This window comes from Polyodon spathula, chromosome 2, assembly GCF_017654505.1.
Source record: "Polyodon spathula isolate WHYD16114869_AA chromosome 2, ASM1765450v1, whole genome shotgun sequence".
NCBI lineage: Eukaryota > Metazoa > Chordata > Actinopteri > Acipenseriformes > Polyodontidae > Polyodon > Polyodon spathula.
Genome location: NC_054535.1, coordinates 47,634,333 through 47,655,506, shown reverse-complemented (window position 1 = coordinate 47,655,506; position 21,174 = coordinate 47,634,333). Strand labels below are relative to the sequence as shown.

Genomic DNA, 21,174 nt, shown 5'->3' with positions numbered 1-21,174 from the left:
ATTGTTCTAAATAAATAAATGAGGCAGGGACCACATAGAAACTTTGTAATATCAGGAAATTTATTTAATTTGAGTTTGTTTTAATTCTTAAGATTTACTGCGTTATAAACTTGCCAGTTTATAACTCACTGGTAAGACCGCTGCTCTCTCCGATTTTAGTTCTTTATGTATGTACATTTGTTTTGACACAACAGTAAAATATAGGGATGAAAGTCAGTTCTGATCATTTTTTAAAGGTATTTTTTAATTAGAGTGCCTAATTATTTCACTCTCAATTGTAGAGGCCTCATATTACCGGTTAATCAAAGGAATAGCGTCGTTAAGGCGTCCGTGTCTAATCTTTTTTGACTTCCAAGTCATCCGCAGGAGTCCTCCAATCCTACGATGCAATAAAACTATATATATATATATATATATATATATATATATATATATATATATATATATATATATATATATATATATATATATATATATAAGAAAAGTAATATATTTTAGTTGTAATGCAGGAGCTGTATGAATTATTATTTAAGTTTCTTAAATGCATTTCTGTTTTGGTTGTACATGGTATTTTGGCTATTAAGAGGCGCTGCAGAATCCTGAGCCAGACAGGAAGTTCGGAGAGTGGGGGTTTTTGAGTGTCAATGGGGAGCAGAAGCTAGTATAGCCCTCGCTGTGGCGGGCGTTTTTGTTTAGGGGATAGCCACTAGATCAGCTCATCTTCCTCACTGAAGCCCTGCCTGGATCAGGAAACTGTGAGTATTTAATTGTCTTGCTGATTGAAGAGAAAGAAAAGCACCATATATAAACGAGTTCAGCCCTGCGACTCTTAGAAACTATTTTAAGAAAAGGAAGGGAAAATAAACCGACCTCCTCGGTGCTGCCATTTCTCTCTTATTATGTCTCTCTCCACGTTACACTGGTATGTGTCTTCACCTAGTCAAACACTGATCTGATCTGCAAGCTCAACTGCTTTCAGTTTAAAGTTGTAGGACTTCTTCTCCATCCTGATCAAATTGTATTCCTCAGAAATAAATTTCAAAATACGCCTTCCTCAAATACCTAAAAAAAAAAAATCCAATAAAAAATTGCGTCTTTTGCAAACCATAGTACTTCTAATTACCGCCTGTGATGGGGTACACCCCAGCCCTGTGTGTATTTTGTTTATTTTGTATTATTATTTAGTGCATAAAAATGTTGTTTTGTTATTGTTGTTTTACAACATGGATGCGGTTAAAATTCTCCATCCACGCTAAACTCATGCAGAATGTGACCGAATGTATTACTTATCTGGAGACGGTCACATGTATAAAAATCTGCAGCTTTGGCTGCACGGGGTTAGTGTGTTCAGTGGCAGAACGAGAGACGTGAGTCGAGAGATAAAGGAAATAACATAATATAGAAAACAATTGCTACCCATGCTGGTTTTACACCAGCAAGATACTTGTTTGTCAGTTCTGTCTGTTTATTTTGGTAACTATGTTGTTTTGTTTTGTGAAGTGTTTTTGTTGTGTTTAAACCTTTCCATTTTATTATTAATATCTGTGCAGCAGCGCCTTCTCTCGCCATACTGTGTGTCCGGTCTATTCCTGGTCTGACGTTATCCCCAAGACTATCGCCACCCTTGAAAAAGCGGCACCCTGGGGAAAATATATATATATTACACAAATAATTGTTTATTCTGAGTGTTTTTTATAGCCAAAAGAATGAAAACATTGCAACATTACCTTAAAAGGATGTTCACTTCTGATTTAAGCTTTGAGTAATTCAGTTTATGGTTAGGCAAAAAGGAAACCTTCAAGAGTATTATTTGATAAAAACAATACAAGAACAAATAAACAAGGAGCAAGGAAACAAGCAATATGTGAATTTGTTGATAAATCTTATTACCGGTATCTGTTGTTCCTGGTAGGAAACAGGCTGTGGATGTTATCTCAGGAATCAAACAAACAAAGACATAGATGTTCTCAATACAAAAAAGAAAACTTATACCCAGTGCTTCAGCTAACTGGTAATTACCTGTCAGAGACGGTTTCAAAGCTAGTTGACAGGCAGATACTGACGCCTTTCGTCAGTTTGACTGCCAACTAAAAGTCTGAACTAAAAGGGCAACTGGAAAGACCGAGTTTTACCAACAAGAGTGAATGAACCTTTAGTGAGCCTCTAATGGGGGCCAAGGGTCCATGGCCTATCCACTTTTCAGACATGGGGACTGAGTATATGGTTTGGCCCCCTTACTTTTACTCTGAAAAAATAAAGCTGCCTACATTTTTTTAAAGTCCTCTGTGTGGCAATGTGGCACTGTTGTGTATTAATGCTCTTTTTTCATAAACGGTGGTTAGTTTAAATTAGAAAACATTTTCTATGGTCACAGGTTTGAAATGAAACCGTTTTAAGTCAGAGTGAATCTACCACTCTGCATGACAGAAGCTTGGTTATACACACCAGCGTTTATTTAATCAGGTGAATATTTTTTCTTTTGTAGTCTTACAGTTCTATAATTAAAATAATTGATCTTGCAAGAAGCAAATACTCCTCCATTCAGATTTAAACAGCGAGAGAAAGCAGCATGTAGGGTTTGGATGACTACATTTGTTTTACTGCTAAAGAAACAAGGCTCCAGTAATCTGTTTTAGTCATAAGTGTGTGCAGTTTTGTATAAAATCTGAACCGAATGAAACCTTGCCCTTTTTTTTTTTTTATCAAAGTCACCTACTTTAGTAAACTATATTGTGAGTGTGAGACCCTCACTGTAATGCCTGTTATTGTGTTTATTACTGTTATTCTACTGGCGATAAAGCTGTGGGTGATCTGTATTTTTGATATATGATGGTATATTGCTTCATTTAGATAAGGCGCTTACCTTTTTACATAGCTTTACATGTGGGACAAGTGTTTGGTATTCTTCCAGTAGAATGGGTAATGCTAATGTTCAGTTATTACTGGTAAGAGTTAAAGACTAGAGAATAGAAATGACAATAATGATAATAAGTAAACATAAGATAATGGAATCGTTTATCAATCATCTGTTTGTAAACAATAACATATAAAACAAGAAGAAACATGTTTAATGTAAGATATATTGAAATGAAATTGTTTAAACCGACTAGTTTACTGCTGCCACCACCTTTGACCACTGGTGAGGTCCAGCTATGGCAGGAAAAACTTTAGTAATGGCACAATGATCAAGAAAAGAGACACCAAGGTAGGTTCAATAATTTACTTAAACAGATTTTACTGTTAAAAACAAACATGCACTTTACCCCAATTACAGCCGTTCACAGGGGATCCTGTACACAACTTTAAAATACAGTGATTCTTAAACAATTCAATGGAACTAAAACAATATATAACATCCCAGAATAATCAAACAAAACTATAAACTACTGCCCCCTATTCACACAGCCAAGCAGTTATCCAGACATTATTTAAAAAGCACAACACACAACATATAAATTGTCTAACAAGCCCACCACTCTAAAGCACATATTACAGTAAGAGTTACAATAATACATTAAAACACAGCAAAAGTCGCACTTCCCTGATTTCCAGACCAAGATAAAAAGTCCAACTGTCCTGTAACTGGTCAATAATTGCAACCAGGAGAAGTGAAACATTACAATCCCATAAACAGTCCCAGGAGCTTCCCCGCTGCAGTTTAAAACTACAGTCCTTCTCTCATTCCACCAAGATGCAACATCTGTCTCCACTCCAGTTTCACGCATTGAAACAGGTTCTCAGTCCTTTTATCCCCTGTGCAATTATCACCCTATTAACAGTGCCCTGCATGAGGATAACAGCCTCTCAGTCAGTTGTCCTCAGCTGTGTGTATTGGAAAACATGTGAATGGAATGGATGTTAAATAATAGAGTTTATTCTTGTATAAAATCATTCCAGGTGTAACTGTTTATTGAATAATTCATCCTGTTAGGAGTACGAGGGGCTGGGGCTTATTTAATGCTATATCTTTCCTCTGTATTTTGGCATTTGATCTTAGCTTTGTGAGTGTCAGTCATTTTATGTACAACCTGTTAGTCTGTGTGTCGTGTGTATGAAGTATCCAGTGTCAAAATTAATATTTCTGTCTGTGAACACTACCAAGGTGTGTTTACAGCGTTCCAAAAACATCTGTGTTCTTGAGGTAAAAAATGTGATTGTGGTTGGGGGTAAGCTCGGCCCATCATCCTGTCATGATAAAAAACAAATACATCCACACAAAAAGAAAAGAATGCGGAATCGGGATTGAGGAAAATAATCAAATACTATTAGTAATGAAGAAGCAACTAGCAATCGGGTGCACACAAGAATCTAAAAGTTAAAACAAAGAAAGAGAAGATCACTAAGGGTCATGAAGTGGACACAGTATTTAATTTATCTGATAAAACATTAACAGCCTCACAGAAAGCATTACTATGGAAGGGGCTCAAGTTTGTTCCAGCAAGAAGATAATTAAATAAGGATACGTTAATAACAGAATTAAAAGAATGGGAAAGAAGGAGGCTAGCGGAATACTTTTATAATGAAGCACACACAGTTACAGAATATGTACGTCAAAATGGAATACAAATTAAACGATAGCAGAGGGAAACAAATGGGTTATATATATATATATATATATATATATATATATATATATATATATATATATATATATATATATATATATATATATATATATATATTGAAGTAGTTAGAAATGAAATAATAACAGGCCTTAGAAATAAAGATAAACTAAATATAACTGCGAATGAAAAAGCAGTGCTAAAGGAATTAATAGAGGATGATAGCATCACTGTAAGACCAGCGGATAAAAGTTCTGGGTGGTAGTAATGAACAAAGATAATTATATAAAAGCAGTAAGGACTGATTTATACAATATAAATACATATGAAGAAGTAAAAACTAATAACAGCATAATAAAAGAAGTGAGAAATTTGAAGATAGATTATATAAAAATAGGTTTGTATCGGAAGAATTAAAAAATATCATGCTTCCACAAATTCCAAGAACAGGTTTGGTTAGAGGTAACCCAAAAATGCAGAGAGAAAAACATCCAATGCGAATGATTGTTAGGACTGTTGACAACTCAACACATGTGAAAGCTTACCTAGCTATGTTAAAGTTACAACATATTTTCTGAAAAGGATTAATATAAAGGTTAAACTTCCACAGAACACGGTCATGAAACTTTAGAAGCATGTAACGAGGCACTGGAAAATAGAGTAGATAAGAACATGATACTTACGGAAAGAAATATTAAATGTGATCAAGATAGTTTTAGGAAATTGTTATTTTACGTTTGGAAATAGAAGTTACAAACAGAATGATGGCACAGCAATAGGCTCAAAATTAGGAATGCGTTTTCCAAGCACGTGTATGGGCAAATGGGAGGAAATGTTAATGAGTAAATGTCACAGAGACGGCCGGAGTGGGTGGCGTCAGACCAGAAGCAGGAAATAAACAGAGCAGGAAATAAACAGAGGAGTGGAGTTTGGTCCCCATTTAATAAATAAACAGAACAGAAAATAAATGGCAGTAACAATACAAAAACAGGACATGGCACATTCGCCAAAATAAATAGACAAACAATGGATTAACAAACACGACACGGTGAGTAGATATCTTAAATACTATTTGCACAATTATTCACTATTACCTCACCGAACACCCAACCCCGAGTGGGTGAAAACATGCTGTTTTTATGCAGCTGTACCAAGACTCGATTGCTAATCAATCATTCAATTGGAGTCTCGGTACAACTGCACGTGAATTAATAAAGTGCAATTCCCCGCGCTCACATATTGACTACTTTAAATGTACGTGAAGTGATGTACAATCCTGTGCCTAAATACAAATATACATTTTAAACACTCATGTTACACAGACCCGTTTATATCCCGTGTACCAATGGCTATACACCAACATTTAACAAACCACACGCAACATAACAGATAATATGCACAGGGGCGGGCACTTTGTCACAGTAAACTAGACAAGAAACCATTAGAATACATAAGATATGCATATGACATATTTAGAATAGGGACACACAGAGAAGAATCTCAAATGATATCCACCCTAACGTTTCAGTGCATTTAAGGTGGACAAAATCTGAAATTTAATTCTTAGACACCTTGGTTAAACTTGATCAAGGATCTATTTAAACAGATCTTTACTCGAAACCTACTGATATGTATTGCCATATGCCATGTGCACATTCTCTCTATACTAAAAGAACAGTTCCTAAAGGACTGGGTATAAGGATAAAAATAACATGTTCTGATGAAAATAACTACAAAAACAGAGAAAAGAATTAAAAATAAACCTTAACAGGATATAAAGAACAAATTATTGAGAGAGAATTGAGAAAAGTTGGCAAACTCAATAGGAATGAACTACTTGATTATAAGAAAAGGCAAGAGAGGGTTAAGACAGTACCATTAATAATTACATATTCTAAATTATTACTCAGCATTTCAAAAATAGTTTGGAAGCATTTACATATACTTCATAACGGAAATGAAAACAAATATTTCTGAAAACACAGATCGTAGCTTTTAGAAGGGATGCAAATTTAGCTGGGATTTTAGTCCACAGTAAACATAAAAGGGGTCATATATACATTAAGGGACATTGCAACCTGTAAAAGCACATGCAAAGTGTGCAAATATGTTGGTAAAGATAAAAGTGAAATCACAATAACACAAGAGACATCTACCTTCATGGTCCACTAGGTGCCTCTAGCCTCTAAGTGCTCTTTAGAGACCTACTAGGAGGGTGCTGAGGCTGTCAAGATCCTCAGTGGTCCAGTGTTTTAAGAAAAGAGGCTTGGAACCAAGCGGTCCCTGGTTCAAATCCTTGTTCACTCACTGAGTCAGCCCATGTGAACACAGTTTCATAACAGTATACCTCATACACTTCAATTTTTGCAGGTGACAATATCATTGTTTCATACATCTGTCACATGGGTGTCCTGTTCTTAAAGAGCTCCCATTTCCCCTGTACATGTTACTATGAATGTTAATGCCAGCCCATCGCCCCTTCCTCTCTTGAAAATGTATTATGCTATTGAAAATCTGCAATTCCATGCAAAAGAAAGTTATGCTAGGATATAGATTCATATTACAGCACTATTGGTAGTCCTTTTGTCATGCACCTGTGTCTAACGATTTACCATACATGTACACTTCCCCTTATGTTGCCCTGCATGCAGTTCCCCACTCGCCACCCAACAAACTGACGCACATCAAACATGTGGATGCCACACTAGACATGGCAGTGGAATTCATAGAGGTACAGTGTGATGTTGGTGCCACTATTATGCATAAGAGTGCTCAGATGTACACTACCCCCGTACACGCACGTTACACACTGTGCATACCTTTGATTTGCAAAATTTTGTCTTCATAAGTGTGGACTCACATGTAGCGGTTTAGATAAGCTGCGTACTTGCCAATTTGTATGTATTAAAAGTTTCCAATCAATTTTAATTTAATGCATAAAAATGAGCATAGCAGTTTTGCTGCACAGCTTGTCTGCCTCCCCTAAAACTTCCACTGTCTTCAGTTACTGTGAAACTGTGCACAATTAAAACCCGCCCAACAAAACTTTATCCAATCTCTGGCTAGCCCTGTTGTCTTTGCAGCCAATCACAGTGAGAATAAGAAAATTTCAAAGCTACACAGGTTGAAGCGTAAACACCCCAGTCTAGCTACAAATCCAACTGGAACCATTGTCAGAGGCAACCGCTAAAAAAATTGGTGCCTATAATATTAAATAAACTGTTTTATAATGTATTAATGCATTTACTTATTTTATTTATCTGTATGGCTTCATATTGAAATTTTAACATGTTCACTGATTTCAGGAATTTAATGTTAAAATAGAAGTTCTGTTTCTGTGCTTGTCTTCATATATATGATCTGTTTGTGTGCTTATCTTCAGAGTAATATTGGCTGTGGTCAATAAAGTGAATAAGAATAGCTGTTGTCTTTATTGTAATACTAGGTTATTGTACAGTAGTTCAAAGTACCAGTTAAAATGGAAGGCTATTTTTTAATGCATACCCTATTACCATTAAAAATTGTACAGTATTTTTTTGATTAATCATGACTTCAAGGTAATGTTGCATTTTACCCCCTGAAAGTACATCTCAGTGTCTCTTTACTCTCTCAGTGTTATAATTAGAGGGTAAGTTACTCCCAGACCCAAAACTGACTTCAAAACAGCACACAATCTGGCAGTTAATGAAAATGATGACCAGATTTCAAAATGTTACTGATGAAAACAGAGATGTGTTCATTGAAAATCAGGAAAATGCCTTCAGTGATATACATTTTCTAAAACTTAGTAAATCAAATACCAGTACAGCAACTCAGCAAAATTACAGTATACTGGGAAGCAAAGACGGGTATTTAACATGACACAAACATGAAAGTTCAATTTGCTATGGCAACCAAACAGACTTTTGCAAAACAAAAGCATGAAAAAACCAAGGGAAGGGAAACGATCATATATGCTACTTCTTCAAGCTATTGTAAACAGATAGAACTAACTGTAACAAATAAATTACACCAAAGTGTGCAATAAAAAGCATGTCATTGTATCTCAGGCTTCTGGTGACATGGATTCGCCATCTTTGGTCTCATCATTTATCTTGCCATGAGTTTATTCCCTATATTAATATTGTTGTTATTGATGTTTTAATTTTTGAACATGTAACATAACAAAAGTTTATGTTTTTACGCCATGCTTAGGGGATGAGAGTAAAATTGTTAGAAATGGAACCAGCATGAAATATTCCCCCAGTTTTGGTCTGTATTTCAAATAGGTTACTTGTAGCTTTTATTGTTGTGGACTATTTGGCTCTCACTGTTCTGCCCCGATGGCAGCGTGCTGTGTTTATTCACTTTTAGAAAGGAAAAATAAGGAAAACAACAAAAATGCAGCAGTCTGATTGCCTGAAACATGTTACAGCATGGTGATGCTAAGTTGTTGTTGGCACAAGATGGGATGTTGGTGTGGTTTAGTTCTGTGTACCATGTGAAAGATTTCTGGGGACGCGTCTGGTAAGGAAGATGTGGTCACTACACTACACACCTCTTGTTTCACCCATGCAAAAGAAATTCCTGGCTTTAGGGACAAATATAGCTGGGTATCATCAGCATAGCAATGGAAGTTCACTCTGTGTCTGCAGATAATGTCACCTAACAGTAGCATATATAATGAAAGCAGCAAGGGACCTGGAGTGGAGCCCTATGGAACACCACAGACAACTTCAGATAATTTTACCTCCCCAGTAGAGACAGACTGAAACCTATTAGAAGGATAAGATCTGAACCAGGATAGGACAAGGCCAGACAGTCCTACTATGCTTTCAAGACAATAGGATGGAATGGTCCGCAGTATCAAAGGCAGCACTTAGATCTAAAAGAATTAAAACTGATAGAAAGCCAGAGGTTATCAGCAGATCATCCACAGCTCTAACAAGGGCCATTTCGGTGTATGTGCAGCACAAAAACCACACTGTAACTTCTCGAATATACCATTAAGAGTTAGAAATTTTTATAATTGAATTGCAACAACTCTTTAGAACCTTATCTAAGAATGGTAGGTTGAAGATTGGCCTATAGTTATTGAGGATTTAGGGTCCAAATTGTGTTTCTTTATCACAGCTATCTTAAGTGCTGAGGGAACTATACAGGAGGAAAGTGAACTATTTATAATTTTTAAAATGTGGGTATTAATAACACCAAGAACATCTTTAAATAGTTTTGTAGGAGTAGGATCAAGAGAGCATGTAGTATCTTTCATACGTCGAATTAACTCTGTCAGTTCCTGTAAGGTAATCAAAGACAAAGCCACCACAGTAGCCTTAATAGGTGTAGTTGGTAAAAAATGTGCCAGAGTCCTTCTTAATAGAAGGTGTTTGTGGAATTCCATTTTTGATGTCTAGTATTTTATTTTTAAAGAAATGCAAGAAGTCCTTGCAGCTGTGAGAGGAGCCAATGTCAAGGGTAGGACTATTAGGGGAAGTATTTGTTAATTTATCTAGGGTAACAAAAATAAAATTAGGATTATTTTTATTTGTTTCAGTTAAATTAGAATGATATGATGATCCAGCCAACGCCAGAGCATTCCTATATTTAACCAGGTGGCCCTTCCATGCAATGTAATCAACATACTGTTTAGATTCCCACTATCTCTGTTGTAGTTTATGACCCTCATATTTCACATTACACGAGTTGTATGCCAGTAAACAAGTACTGAGTAAAAAAATTACAGGTTTTAGTGTTGTTGTACACCTTTGGTGCTGTTTAGTATTGACATAAAATATATTGCATGAGTCCCGTTGGTCAATTGTAGTTAAAGGTCAATATTGTATCAGTTCTGCATATATAAATAGTTAAAATATTCAGAACAGTATGCAAGTATTTAAATTAAAAAGAAAAGAAGGCTATGATTTTTTTAAAGTATTTTTAAAATATATATTTTACGAGGGTTTTAAACAACCAATAGCATTTTCAGAGTAATATGGAGGTCATTCCAGGCTAAACCTGCTGTTTGGATATAAAAAAGAATCCTGTCTTGTTTTAGCATCTAGGGACATGGATATTTCTGTGGTTTCTAAATCTGAATGGAAAAAAAAATAATAACTCAAGTAGTGCAACAGCTGTTGGCCCAAAAAGTTGAAAAAGATATTATGTAAATCATATTCATTAATCATAATCAGTGATGAAGGTGCCTCTCACACTAGCAAAACACAGATGTCTGATCTGGTTGTGATATCGGTGTTATTTTAAACTGCACAGTCTCTGCATTTTCCTTCCATAAAATCACTAGCTATATCATTACTACCAAAGAAATAAAAGTCAATTACAATGACATTTCAGCTAATGCATTAATCAAAAATAAAATAAATAAATAAAACATTTGAAGGTAGAGCATAGCAGGCGACTCACCACGGTTCTCTTTAAGCCTAATTTTGTCCATTGTATAATCATTATCATGTTATCAAAAGTGCCCAGCCACTTAAATTGGAGATATCAAAAACTCAAGCCCAAGTTTCAAGAAACCATTGCAGCAGCCTTGCCCAGCACAAAGTAAATAGGCACAACTGTAAAATCGATGGGGGCCAAGGTTGTCCCAATTGTTTCTTCTAACTTGTATAAAAAGTACAAGCTAAGTTAGAAGAAACAGTTGGGGCAACCTTGGCCAACACCAAGCAAATAGGCACAACTGTAAAAGTGGTGGGGGCCAAGGTTGCCCCAATTGTTTCTTCTAACTTGGCTTGTGTTTTTGATTCAAGTTCGATCCGCTTTTATTGTGCCTGAAAAACACAAGACAAGTTAGTAGAAACAATTGGGACAACATTTATTTATTTTATATATATATATATATATATATATATATATATATATATATATATATAAATTTGCAGGCAAATGTTCCATTTTAAAACAGAAATAAATAATTTATTATAAATGATACAGACGTTGAAATTAATGCATTCTCTAGTATATTTCCATGTTGACAAAACAAATAAATTGTTATTAAACTCAGATGTCCTGTAATATACATATGCATGGATAAATGTGCCTGGGGTCTGCAAAAATCTCTTAGACAGGTTGTCACAGAGACAGCCGAAGTGGGCGGTGTCAGAACCAGAAAAGTATGAAACACACAGACAGGACAGATGAGGTGAATTGATGGTGACGCCTGCTGGCGCCGGTTTTTTACAAAATAAAAGGTTTAAACAAACAGAAAACAACAGGACACGGCACTGTATGCCAAAATAAATAGACATAAACAAAACGAACTACACAGACAAAACACGGTGAGTTTTTAAATAAACAAGTATCGTGCTGGTCCCACCAGCACGCAATAGCAATTGAAATGATAACTCTCCTACTCTCTCTCCCGTTCTCCACTCACCGAACACCCAACCGCAACTGGGTGAAAACATGCTGTTTTTATGCATCTGTACAAAGACTCGACTGCTAATCATTCATTCAATTGGAGTCTCGGTACAACTGCACGTGAACTAATAAAGTGCAATTCCCCGTGCTCACATATTACTTTTTACTTGCACGTGAAGTGATGTGCAGTCTTCGTGCCTAAATACAGATATACATTTTAAACACTCGTGTTACACAGACCCGTTTATATCCCGTGTACCAATGACTACACACCAACATTAAACACACAACATAACAGATAATATGCACAGGGGCGGGCACTTTGTCACAGTAAACTAGACAAGAAACCATTAGAATACATAAGATATGCATATGACATATTTAGAATAGGGACACACAGAGAAGAATCTCAAATGATATCCACCCTAACGTTTCAGTGCATTTAAGCTGGACAAAATCTGAAATTTAATTCTTAGACACCTTGGTTAAACTTGATCAAGGATCTATTTAAACAGATCTTTACTCGAAACCTACTGATATGTACTGCCACATGCCATGTGCACATTCTCTCTATACTAAAAGAACAGTTCCTAAAGGACTGGGTATAAGGATAAAAATAACATGTTCTGAAGAAAATAACTACAAAAACAGAGAAAAGAATTAAAATAAATCTTAACAGGATATAAAGAACAAATTATTGAGAGAGAATTGAGAAAAGTTGGCAAACTCAATAGGAATGAATTACTTGATTATAAGAAAAGGCAAGAGAGGGTTAAGACAGTACCATTAATAAAAGTCCTGGGCCAGGACCGGAGGCTTCAAGGGGCCCACAGGTCGTAAGGCTGTCAGCAGCAATGCTGACAGCGGGGTGGCATACTCCTGCCAGGGTAGCTCTGGCAGCGGAAAGGCTGCTTGGGGGGTGGTTTCCTGACCTCCCCCCTTCTTTGGTGCCGGCAGCTCTCCTTGGTGGGGCTTCGACCACCGTACTTCCATCAGCGAAACTGCTGCAGTGGGAGACTGTCTCCTGACCTCCCCCACGATCTCCGGCAGTGAAACTGCTGCAGTGGGAGCAGGTCTCCTGACCTCCCCCATGATCTCCGGCAGCGAAACTGCTGCTGGGGTTGGTGGTCTCCAGACCTCCTCCCCCTTCATTGTGGCCAGCAGCTCCCCTTTGTGGGGTTCGGGCCACAGTACTTCCTGCTGCGATGCGGAGCGGCGGGCAACCCCAGGCGATGCCAGGCAGGCATCCTTGGGCGAAGCGAGGCAGGGAGTCAGGACAAGCTGATGTACTGGCCCTCTTCGTAGCCGCTGCTGCCGGGCCATTTTCCCCCGTGCTCCCCTCAGCAGACTATTTAGTGACTGCTGAGGAATGCAGGCATCAAGTCCTGATACTCTTCCTTGTACAGGGAGAGGCAGCTCCTGCTCCTCTCCCCCCGATGGTGGTGGATGCAGAGACAGCACTAATAAAGTGCAATTCCCTGTGCTCACATATTATTACTTTTTACTTGCACGTGAAGTGTTGTGCAATCCTCGTGCCTAAATACAAATATACATTTTAAACACTTGTGTTTCACAGACCCATTTATATCCCATGTACCAATGACTATACACCAACATTAAACACACAACATAACAGAAAATACACACAGGGGCGGGCACTTCGTCACACAGGTATTGACTTTTTTTTCTACATTTCACCTAAGAGTGTTGGGAACTACGAATTAAAAGTCAAATGGCGCTTTTGGCTGATTTACTTTTGCTGCGCCAACACCCTGAAAACATGTAAACTATCCTTGCTGTATGCAAAGTCTGGTAGTTCTCGCTGATAACTTGGCAATAGGAACTACTGTTCCTCCCAATATGGCATGCCAGGGGGTGTGTTGTTGTCGGACATCGCCACTTCTCAGGCAGTGGGAGACACAGTGCTCCCGAGGAGTGGCGATATACCACAAGAACACCCTGTTGTGTTATTGCTTAATTAAAAACGATTATTGTATCCCGTCATATTATTTTGTTATACTTTTTGATGCTGACACATCGGTGCAATATATTTCTTATTCATAAAAACGTTTTATTTGATAAAATAAAGAGATGCAAATGCTATGATTAGTAGATTTTGGTGTTACGTGGCAAATTAGGTCTACTACATCAGTGAAGATAAACGTGTTCCTAGAAATGTTTTATTGACATCCCTGGAGTCGTAATCATTATCTTTTGAGTTTTATCACTCCCTGAAAAAGAATCATGAGGGCAACTGGACATATGTCCTGGAATGTTCAAGACAAGAGTATCGGTTTCCGTCATCAGCTACTGACAACCTCTATAACAGACCTCATGTTTTCACACTTTGAGAAAGATTGTCCCAAAGGGGCTGCATATTGCACATTCACCCTACAATTCTTGTGTTTAATGTTAATTCCCAGGCCTGCTAAAATTCTGCTCGACTTACCAAATAAGCAGAATTTTGACTGGTCCTGGGTGAAGGAGAATTGGATGTTAAAATGTTGTGTAAACATTATAAAGATAAGATTATTACCATGATTACTAGCAGTGCAATTAGATGCAATTACAGTCAGTATTGCATTAAGATAGCCAGACGAAATTGGAGCTAGGTTATTGAAGAATTCATTACCATTAATTTTAATTTTTAATTAATGTGACTATTATAATGTTAATCAGTAGGAGTAGTAGCTGGAAAATACGCTAAATGTTGACCTTTTTCAAAATAACCTCCAGACCTTGCATTTAAAGAGAAATGCCAATTGAACACAGGACTAGAAACATCCAAGTTAAGCAGGCCTATAAGGTAGAGGTCAGGTTGCAAGTGTTGCAGTTGTTCTGACGGCAGCTAAGTTATGGTTTTGACACCAGGCATAAACAAAACAATTAAAATAACTAAAGGAATGATTTTTTTTTCTCTTTTTTAAAAAATATAGAATCTCCAATTATTTTATTTGGAATGTCCAATTATTATTATTATTATTATTATTATTATTATTTCTTCTTCACCGCGGCGATTCTCCACACAGCTCACTGACCTGAGGCTCAGTGGGCATCCTCTGATCCCACGAGCCAATCAGCGTCTTTTGTACACTCAGGAACTCGAGAGCAGATGTCTGCAGGCTACAGGCCTCTGGAGGACAAAGACCAGCCCAGCAAATCTCCGCCCCCTCCTGGCCTGTAGGGGTCACCGTAGAGCGGTGAAGTGAAACAGTCTAACCCGGAACCCACCTCCCCAACCTCGGGAGTGCCAAAGCCAATGTGGCGCCCCCATGGAATCCCCAGCGAAGACCGATCATTTGGGTACCCCTGAAAGGAAAGATTTTAATCTAAATTCACATACAATATATTGTTTATACTAGTTTTATACAGCAGTGTTGAAAGATCAAAAATCTGAGTTAAGAACATAAGAACATAAGAAAGTTTACAAACGAGAGGAGGCCATTCGGCCCATCTTGCTCGTTTGGTTGTTAGTAGCTTATTGATCCCAAAATCTCATCAAGCAGCTTCTTGAAGGATCCCAGGGTGTCAGCTTCAACAACATTACTGGGGAGTTGATTCCAGACCCTCACAATTCTCTGTGTAAAAAAGTGTCTCCTATTTTCTGTTCTGAATGCCCCTTTTTCTAAACTCCATTTGTGACCCCTGGTCCTTGTTTCTTTTTTCAGGCTGAAAAAGTCCCTTGGGTCGACACTGTCAATACCTTTTAGAATTTTGAATGCTTGAATTAGGTCGCCACGTAGTCTTCTTTGTTCAAGACTGAACAGATTCAATTCTTTTAGCCTGTCTGCATATGACATGCCTTTTAAGCCCGGAATAATTCTGGTCGCTCTTCTTTGCACTCTTTCTAGAGCAGCAATATCTTTTTTATAGCGAGGTGACCAGAACTGCACACAATATTCAAGATGAGGTCTTACAAGTGCATTGTACAGTTTTAACATTACTTCCCTTGATTTAAATTCAACACTTTTCACAATGTATCCGAGCATCTTGTTAGCCTTTTTTATAGCTTCCCCACATTGCCTAGATGAAGACATTTCTGAGTCAACAAAAACTCCTAGGTCTTTTTCATAGATTCCTTCTCCAATTTCAATATCTCCCATATGATATTTATAATGTACATTTTTATTTCCTGCGTGCAGTACCTTACACTTTTCTCTATTAAATGTCATTTGCCATGTGTCTGCCCAGTTCTGAATCTTGTCTAGATCATTTTGAATGACCTTTGCTGCTGCAACAGTGTTTGCCACTCCTCCTACTTTTGTGTCGTCTGCAAATTTAACAAGTTTGCTTACTATACCAGAATCTAAATCATTAATGTAGATTAGGAATAGCAGAGGACCTAATACTGATCCCTGTGGTACACCGCTGGTTACCACACTCCATTCTGAGGTTTTTCCTCTAATCAGTACTTTCTGTTTTCTACATGTTAACCACTCCCTAATCCATGTACATGCGTTTCCTTGAATCCCAACTGCGTTCAGTTTGAGAATTAATCTTTTGTGCGGGACTTTGTCAAAAGCTTTCTGGAAATCTAAATAAACCATGTCATATGCTTTGCAATTATCCATTATCGATGTTGCATCCTCAAAAAAATCAAGCAAGTTAGTTAGGCACGATCTCCCTTTCCTAAAACCATGTTAACTGTCTCCCAGTACCCTGTTACCATATAGGTAATTTTCCATTTTGGATCTTATTATAGTTTCCATAAGTTTGCATATAATAGAAGTCAGGCTTACTGGTCTGTAGTTACCTGGTTCAGTTTTGTTTCCCTTTTTGTGGATCGGTATTACGTTTGCAATTTTCCAGTCTGTCGGTACCACCCCTGTGTCAAGAGACTGCTGCATGATCTTGGTTAGCGGTTTGTAAATTACTTCTTTCATTTCTTTGAGTACTATTGGGAGGATCTCATCCGGCCCAGGGGATTTGTTTATTTTAAGAGCTCCTAGTCCCTTTAACACTTCTGCCTCAGTTATGCTAAAGTTATTTAAAACTGGATAGGAACTGGATGACATGTGGGGCATGTTGTCAGTATCTTCCTTTGTAAAAACTTGTGAAAAGTAATCATTTAACATATTTGCTATTTTTTTTTCTTCCTCTGCGATTTTGCCATTTGTATCTCTTAAACATTTAATCTCCTCTTTGAATGTTCTCTTGCTGTTGTAATATTGGAAAAACATTTTGGAATTGGTTTTAGCTCCCTTAGCAATGTTCATTTCTATTTCTCTCTTGGCCTTTCTAACTTCCTTTTTGACTTGCGTTTGCAGTTCTGTGTACTCTTTCTGTGTACTTTCTTTTTGGTCCTTTTTTAATGCTCTGTAAAGTGCCTTTTTTCGCTGAATATTTTTTTTAATTGATCTATTAAACCATTTTGGCAATTTAGTTTTACATTTAGATTTGTCTACTTTACGGATATAATTGTTTTGTGCCTCTAGTACTACATTTTTGAAGAACAACCATCCTTCTTCTGTGGGTGTTTTCTCTATTTTACTCCAATCTACTTCTGTTAGTCTCTGTTTCATACCTTCATAGTTTGCTTTTCTAAAATTGTAAACCTTAGCTTTAGTCATTACTTTTGGGGATTTTAAAAAACACTTCAAATGAGACCATGTTGTGGTCTGAGTTTGCCAGTGGTTCTCTGACCTCTGTTTTAGTTATTCTATCTTCGTTATTTGAAAAGACTAAATCAAGGCATGCCTCCCCTCTAGTGGGTGCCTTCACAAATTGTGTTAGGAAGCAGTCATTTGTCATTTCCACCATTTCTATTTCATCCTTCGCGCTACCCACCGGGTTTTCCCATTTTATTTGGGGGAAGTTGAAATCCCCCATTAGTATGGCTTCTTTGCTACACGCTTTTCTAATGTCATTGTATAACAGATTATTGTGCTCACCGTCTGAATCTGGCGGTCTATAGCATGCTCCTATTATTATGCCCTTTTGAATTTTTGTCCTTTATTCTGACCCATATTGATTCGGTTTTATTTTCTTTGTCCAGGTTTAACACCTGGGCTTCAAGACTGTTTCTTATGTATAGCGCTACCCCTCCTCCTCTTCTGTCCTGCCTGTCTTTCCTATACAGTGTATACCCACAAATATTAAATTCGTCCCCATCACTCTCAGACAACCAAGTTTCTGTAACACCTATCACATCATAGTTACCTGTTAGTGCAGTAGCTTCAAGTTCTAGAATTTTGTTTCTGATACTTCTAGCATTTAGATAAATACATTTAATGGTTGTCTTACCTGAGTTGTTGTTCTTGTTTTGATGCGGTCTCCCTTCTGTTTTTTTGTTGATTTCTCCCCCCTTCCTTTCTAGTTTAAATGCTTCTGAACCTGCTCGAGGATCTTTTCTCCGAGTAGACTAGTTCCCTTGTTATTTAAATGCAGTCCATCCCGTCTATACAGATAGTCCTCGTTGTAGAATGTGGTCCAATGATCAAGATAGGTGAAGCCTTCCCGTGTGCACCACGTCTTCAGCCATTCGTTTTGATTAATTATTTCCAGCTGTCCATATGGTCCTTTGCAAGGTGCGGGTAGTATACCAGAAAATACCACAGTTTTGGTTTTCTCTTTTAATTTCCTTCCTAGCTCTCTGAATTTGTTTTGCAGGGATTTTGGTCTGTCTCTTCCAATGTTGTTTGTACCGATGTGGACGACTACTACCGGGTCGTCTCCTGTTCGTTCTAGGAGCCTGTCCACGTTCTCAGTGATGTGCTTGACCGAGGCTCCCGGAAGGCAGCACACTGTTGTAGTAAGGGGGTCCAAACTGCGAATTGAACTTGCTGTGTTTCTCAATATGGAGTCCCCAACAATCATGACCTCCCTTCTTTTTGCTGTCTGGTCACCACTGTCAATAGGGTCCTGGATGTTGTTCCTTTCATTCTCTTGTTGTTGGTTCTGCTCATCAAAATTCTGAAGTGACTCAAATCTGTTGGTTGTTTTGATTTCTGGTGGTTGTGTTTGACGAAGTTTCTTTTTTTCCCTGCTTCTGCCTACCTGAACCCAGCTGTTCTGACCTTCTATCTCCCTGGTGGCTTTCAGTCTGTTAGGGGTGATGCAGACTTCCATGAATTGTGGGTGTGCCAGTTCCTCAAGATCCTGTTGCTGTCTCACTTCTTCCAGCTCCATTTCTAGCATACTTATTAGTTTATGCAAATCCTGGATCGCGCGGCACTTTACGCACACTTGGTTTAGCTCCGTTGGGTTTTCTCGGATTTCCCACATCAAGCAGGTGTCACAGATTACTGGCTTGAAGACCATGTTGACGTTTTTTTTTTTGAAGTTTAGTTTCTTCTGCAGCCGTTAACCTGCTTTCAAACTGCTTCGAAACTGCTCTGTACTTTTCCACGCCTGTACTTCTCCCACTCGCTGTCGCTTCCACTCGCTGTCGCTGGGAAGACTGCCTCGTTTAACTGCGTTGTTCTGCTGTACTATTGGTTCCTCCCCTCGCCCGTGTCTCAAAACGGCGCTGAATTTGAATCAGCTGCTCCGAGTTTCAGCTTGTTTGTTATCAGAAAAACACACGCGTCTGTCTGACTTTGAGCTGCTGCTATGTTTCCCCAATGTCCTCTGTTTTCTGATTAAAGCAATTCAAGATGCAATTTCTCCTTTCTGCTTCGAAACTACTCTGTACTTTTCCACGCCTGTACTTCTCCCACTCGCTGTCGCTTCCACTCGCTGTCGCTGGGAAGACTGTCTTCAATTTCAGAAACAGCGCTATATTATTTCTTACAAATAAGCAAACTTATACTTATGTAAAATGTGTTTGATATATTTATACTATACAAAAGATTACTACCCAGTGAGATCAAAATATGGACAGAAAGAGGCAGTATTATAGACCACGCATATGATTTATTGTAGATTATTATTTTTATAAATTGAATATTTTTCTAGGTTGAATACAAGACCTTTATAGGAGACACTTTACAAGGGTATGACCTGTCAGAAAAAGAACATGATTCAAGAATGATTTTATCATGTTGCATTCATTCTCTCCTGCCACAGTCATCATTACAAATGTTTGAACAAAACAGAATAATATGTCATTATATATTAAAACAATATGTGCTTCCAAATTACTTGCATTGTCCATTTAGAGAAGAATAAAACTATTTGGGTCATGATTCCGTTGAAAACGTTCTTTTTCTGTATTATTTTCTTGCACTCCAAGTCGTTGAAATATGTCATTCAGGGTACATTCTCAGTATAAAAGAAAGTTTTATAATATAAAAATGCATAAATTAAGCACATACAGGAACTGTTTTTTCCTTATTAGTACTCAATTAATGCAAGTATCCATTACTGTTTGAAAGCTCAAGCCACTGAGAGGTCTACCAGGAAACTAGACAGAAAGAAAACAGCTGTGGATGTGGTTAAGTTTCTAGGAAACTGGGGAATCTGATATACATCAATAGACAGATTGCAAGATTGTTTAGGAAGAAACCATTAATTAGTAAGAAAAACAAGCAGAATGGAACATTGAGAGAAGCAGAGCACTGATAAGTCCTCAGTCCTTCTGAGAAGTAAAATATGGACTGAAGATAGAAAATGATATACAAATTGTATTCTCATCACGGAGTACAAGGAGAACTGAGTTATGGTAATAATATTGTTTTTCCAAACTTTTATAAACCAGGATAACAGGAAGGGGAGAACTATTTGCCGTTTACTTTTTCAGTTAGCTAATAATGTTTTTGTTATTGACCTACTTGTCTATATAAAGGAAAACTCAGTTCAATTTCAGTTTGCAGGTGACACTGTCAGCTTTTTTTTTCTCTCTATGCAGTTTTTTTTTTTTTTTTTTTTTTTTTTTTTTAACTGAAGAGATGGTTTCCAATACACACGTTTTTAGTTAGGTAAATGGTTAGAGATTTTAAAGTACATTATAAATCAGGTTGTGAAACTGATATCGTATTCACAAAACCTAAATAATGCCTAAACATCTTGTTTTGAAAATATGGCTGTGAATTAAGTGAATTGTAATCAGCACATGTTGATTGCATGTTATTATGGTAATGTGGAGAGGGTATAAAAGACAAATATGAACAATACGGAAAGGAGTCTTTCTGTACAGAATGATATTTCCATACCTTATTGTGTTTTAAAAACTTCACAGACTTTACTCACCTCTGCTATCATTTTCATTTAACTTTTTTTGCTACAGTAGATGGGGAATGATATTGGTAAGCTCATGAAGCTTCTTTAAAATTACTGTGACATCTTTAAATAGACTGGCTTTGCTGAGGCACTTTTT

The 21,174-nt window shown here is 37.4% G+C and overlaps 1 protein-coding gene across 2 annotated transcripts in view; it reads left to right on the top strand.

The window, feature by feature from the left end:
- vegfc (vascular endothelial growth factor c) overlaps positions 1 to 21,174 on the top strand; it is a 72,096-nt gene that overhangs the window by 20,300 nt on the left and 30,622 nt on the right. Inside the window, exon 1 of one of the 2 annotated variants that reach the window (XM_041223673.1) lies at positions 20,434 to 20,520. The exons of the other annotated variant lie outside the window; for it this stretch is intronic. Coding sequence (XP_041079607.1) covers positions 20,518 to 20,520 — 3 coding nt within the window. The 5' untranslated portion in view covers positions 20,434 to 20,517. Of the gene's footprint in view, positions 1 to 20,433; positions 20,521 to 21,174 lie in introns of those variants that run through there. 2 annotated transcript variants of the gene reach the window in all.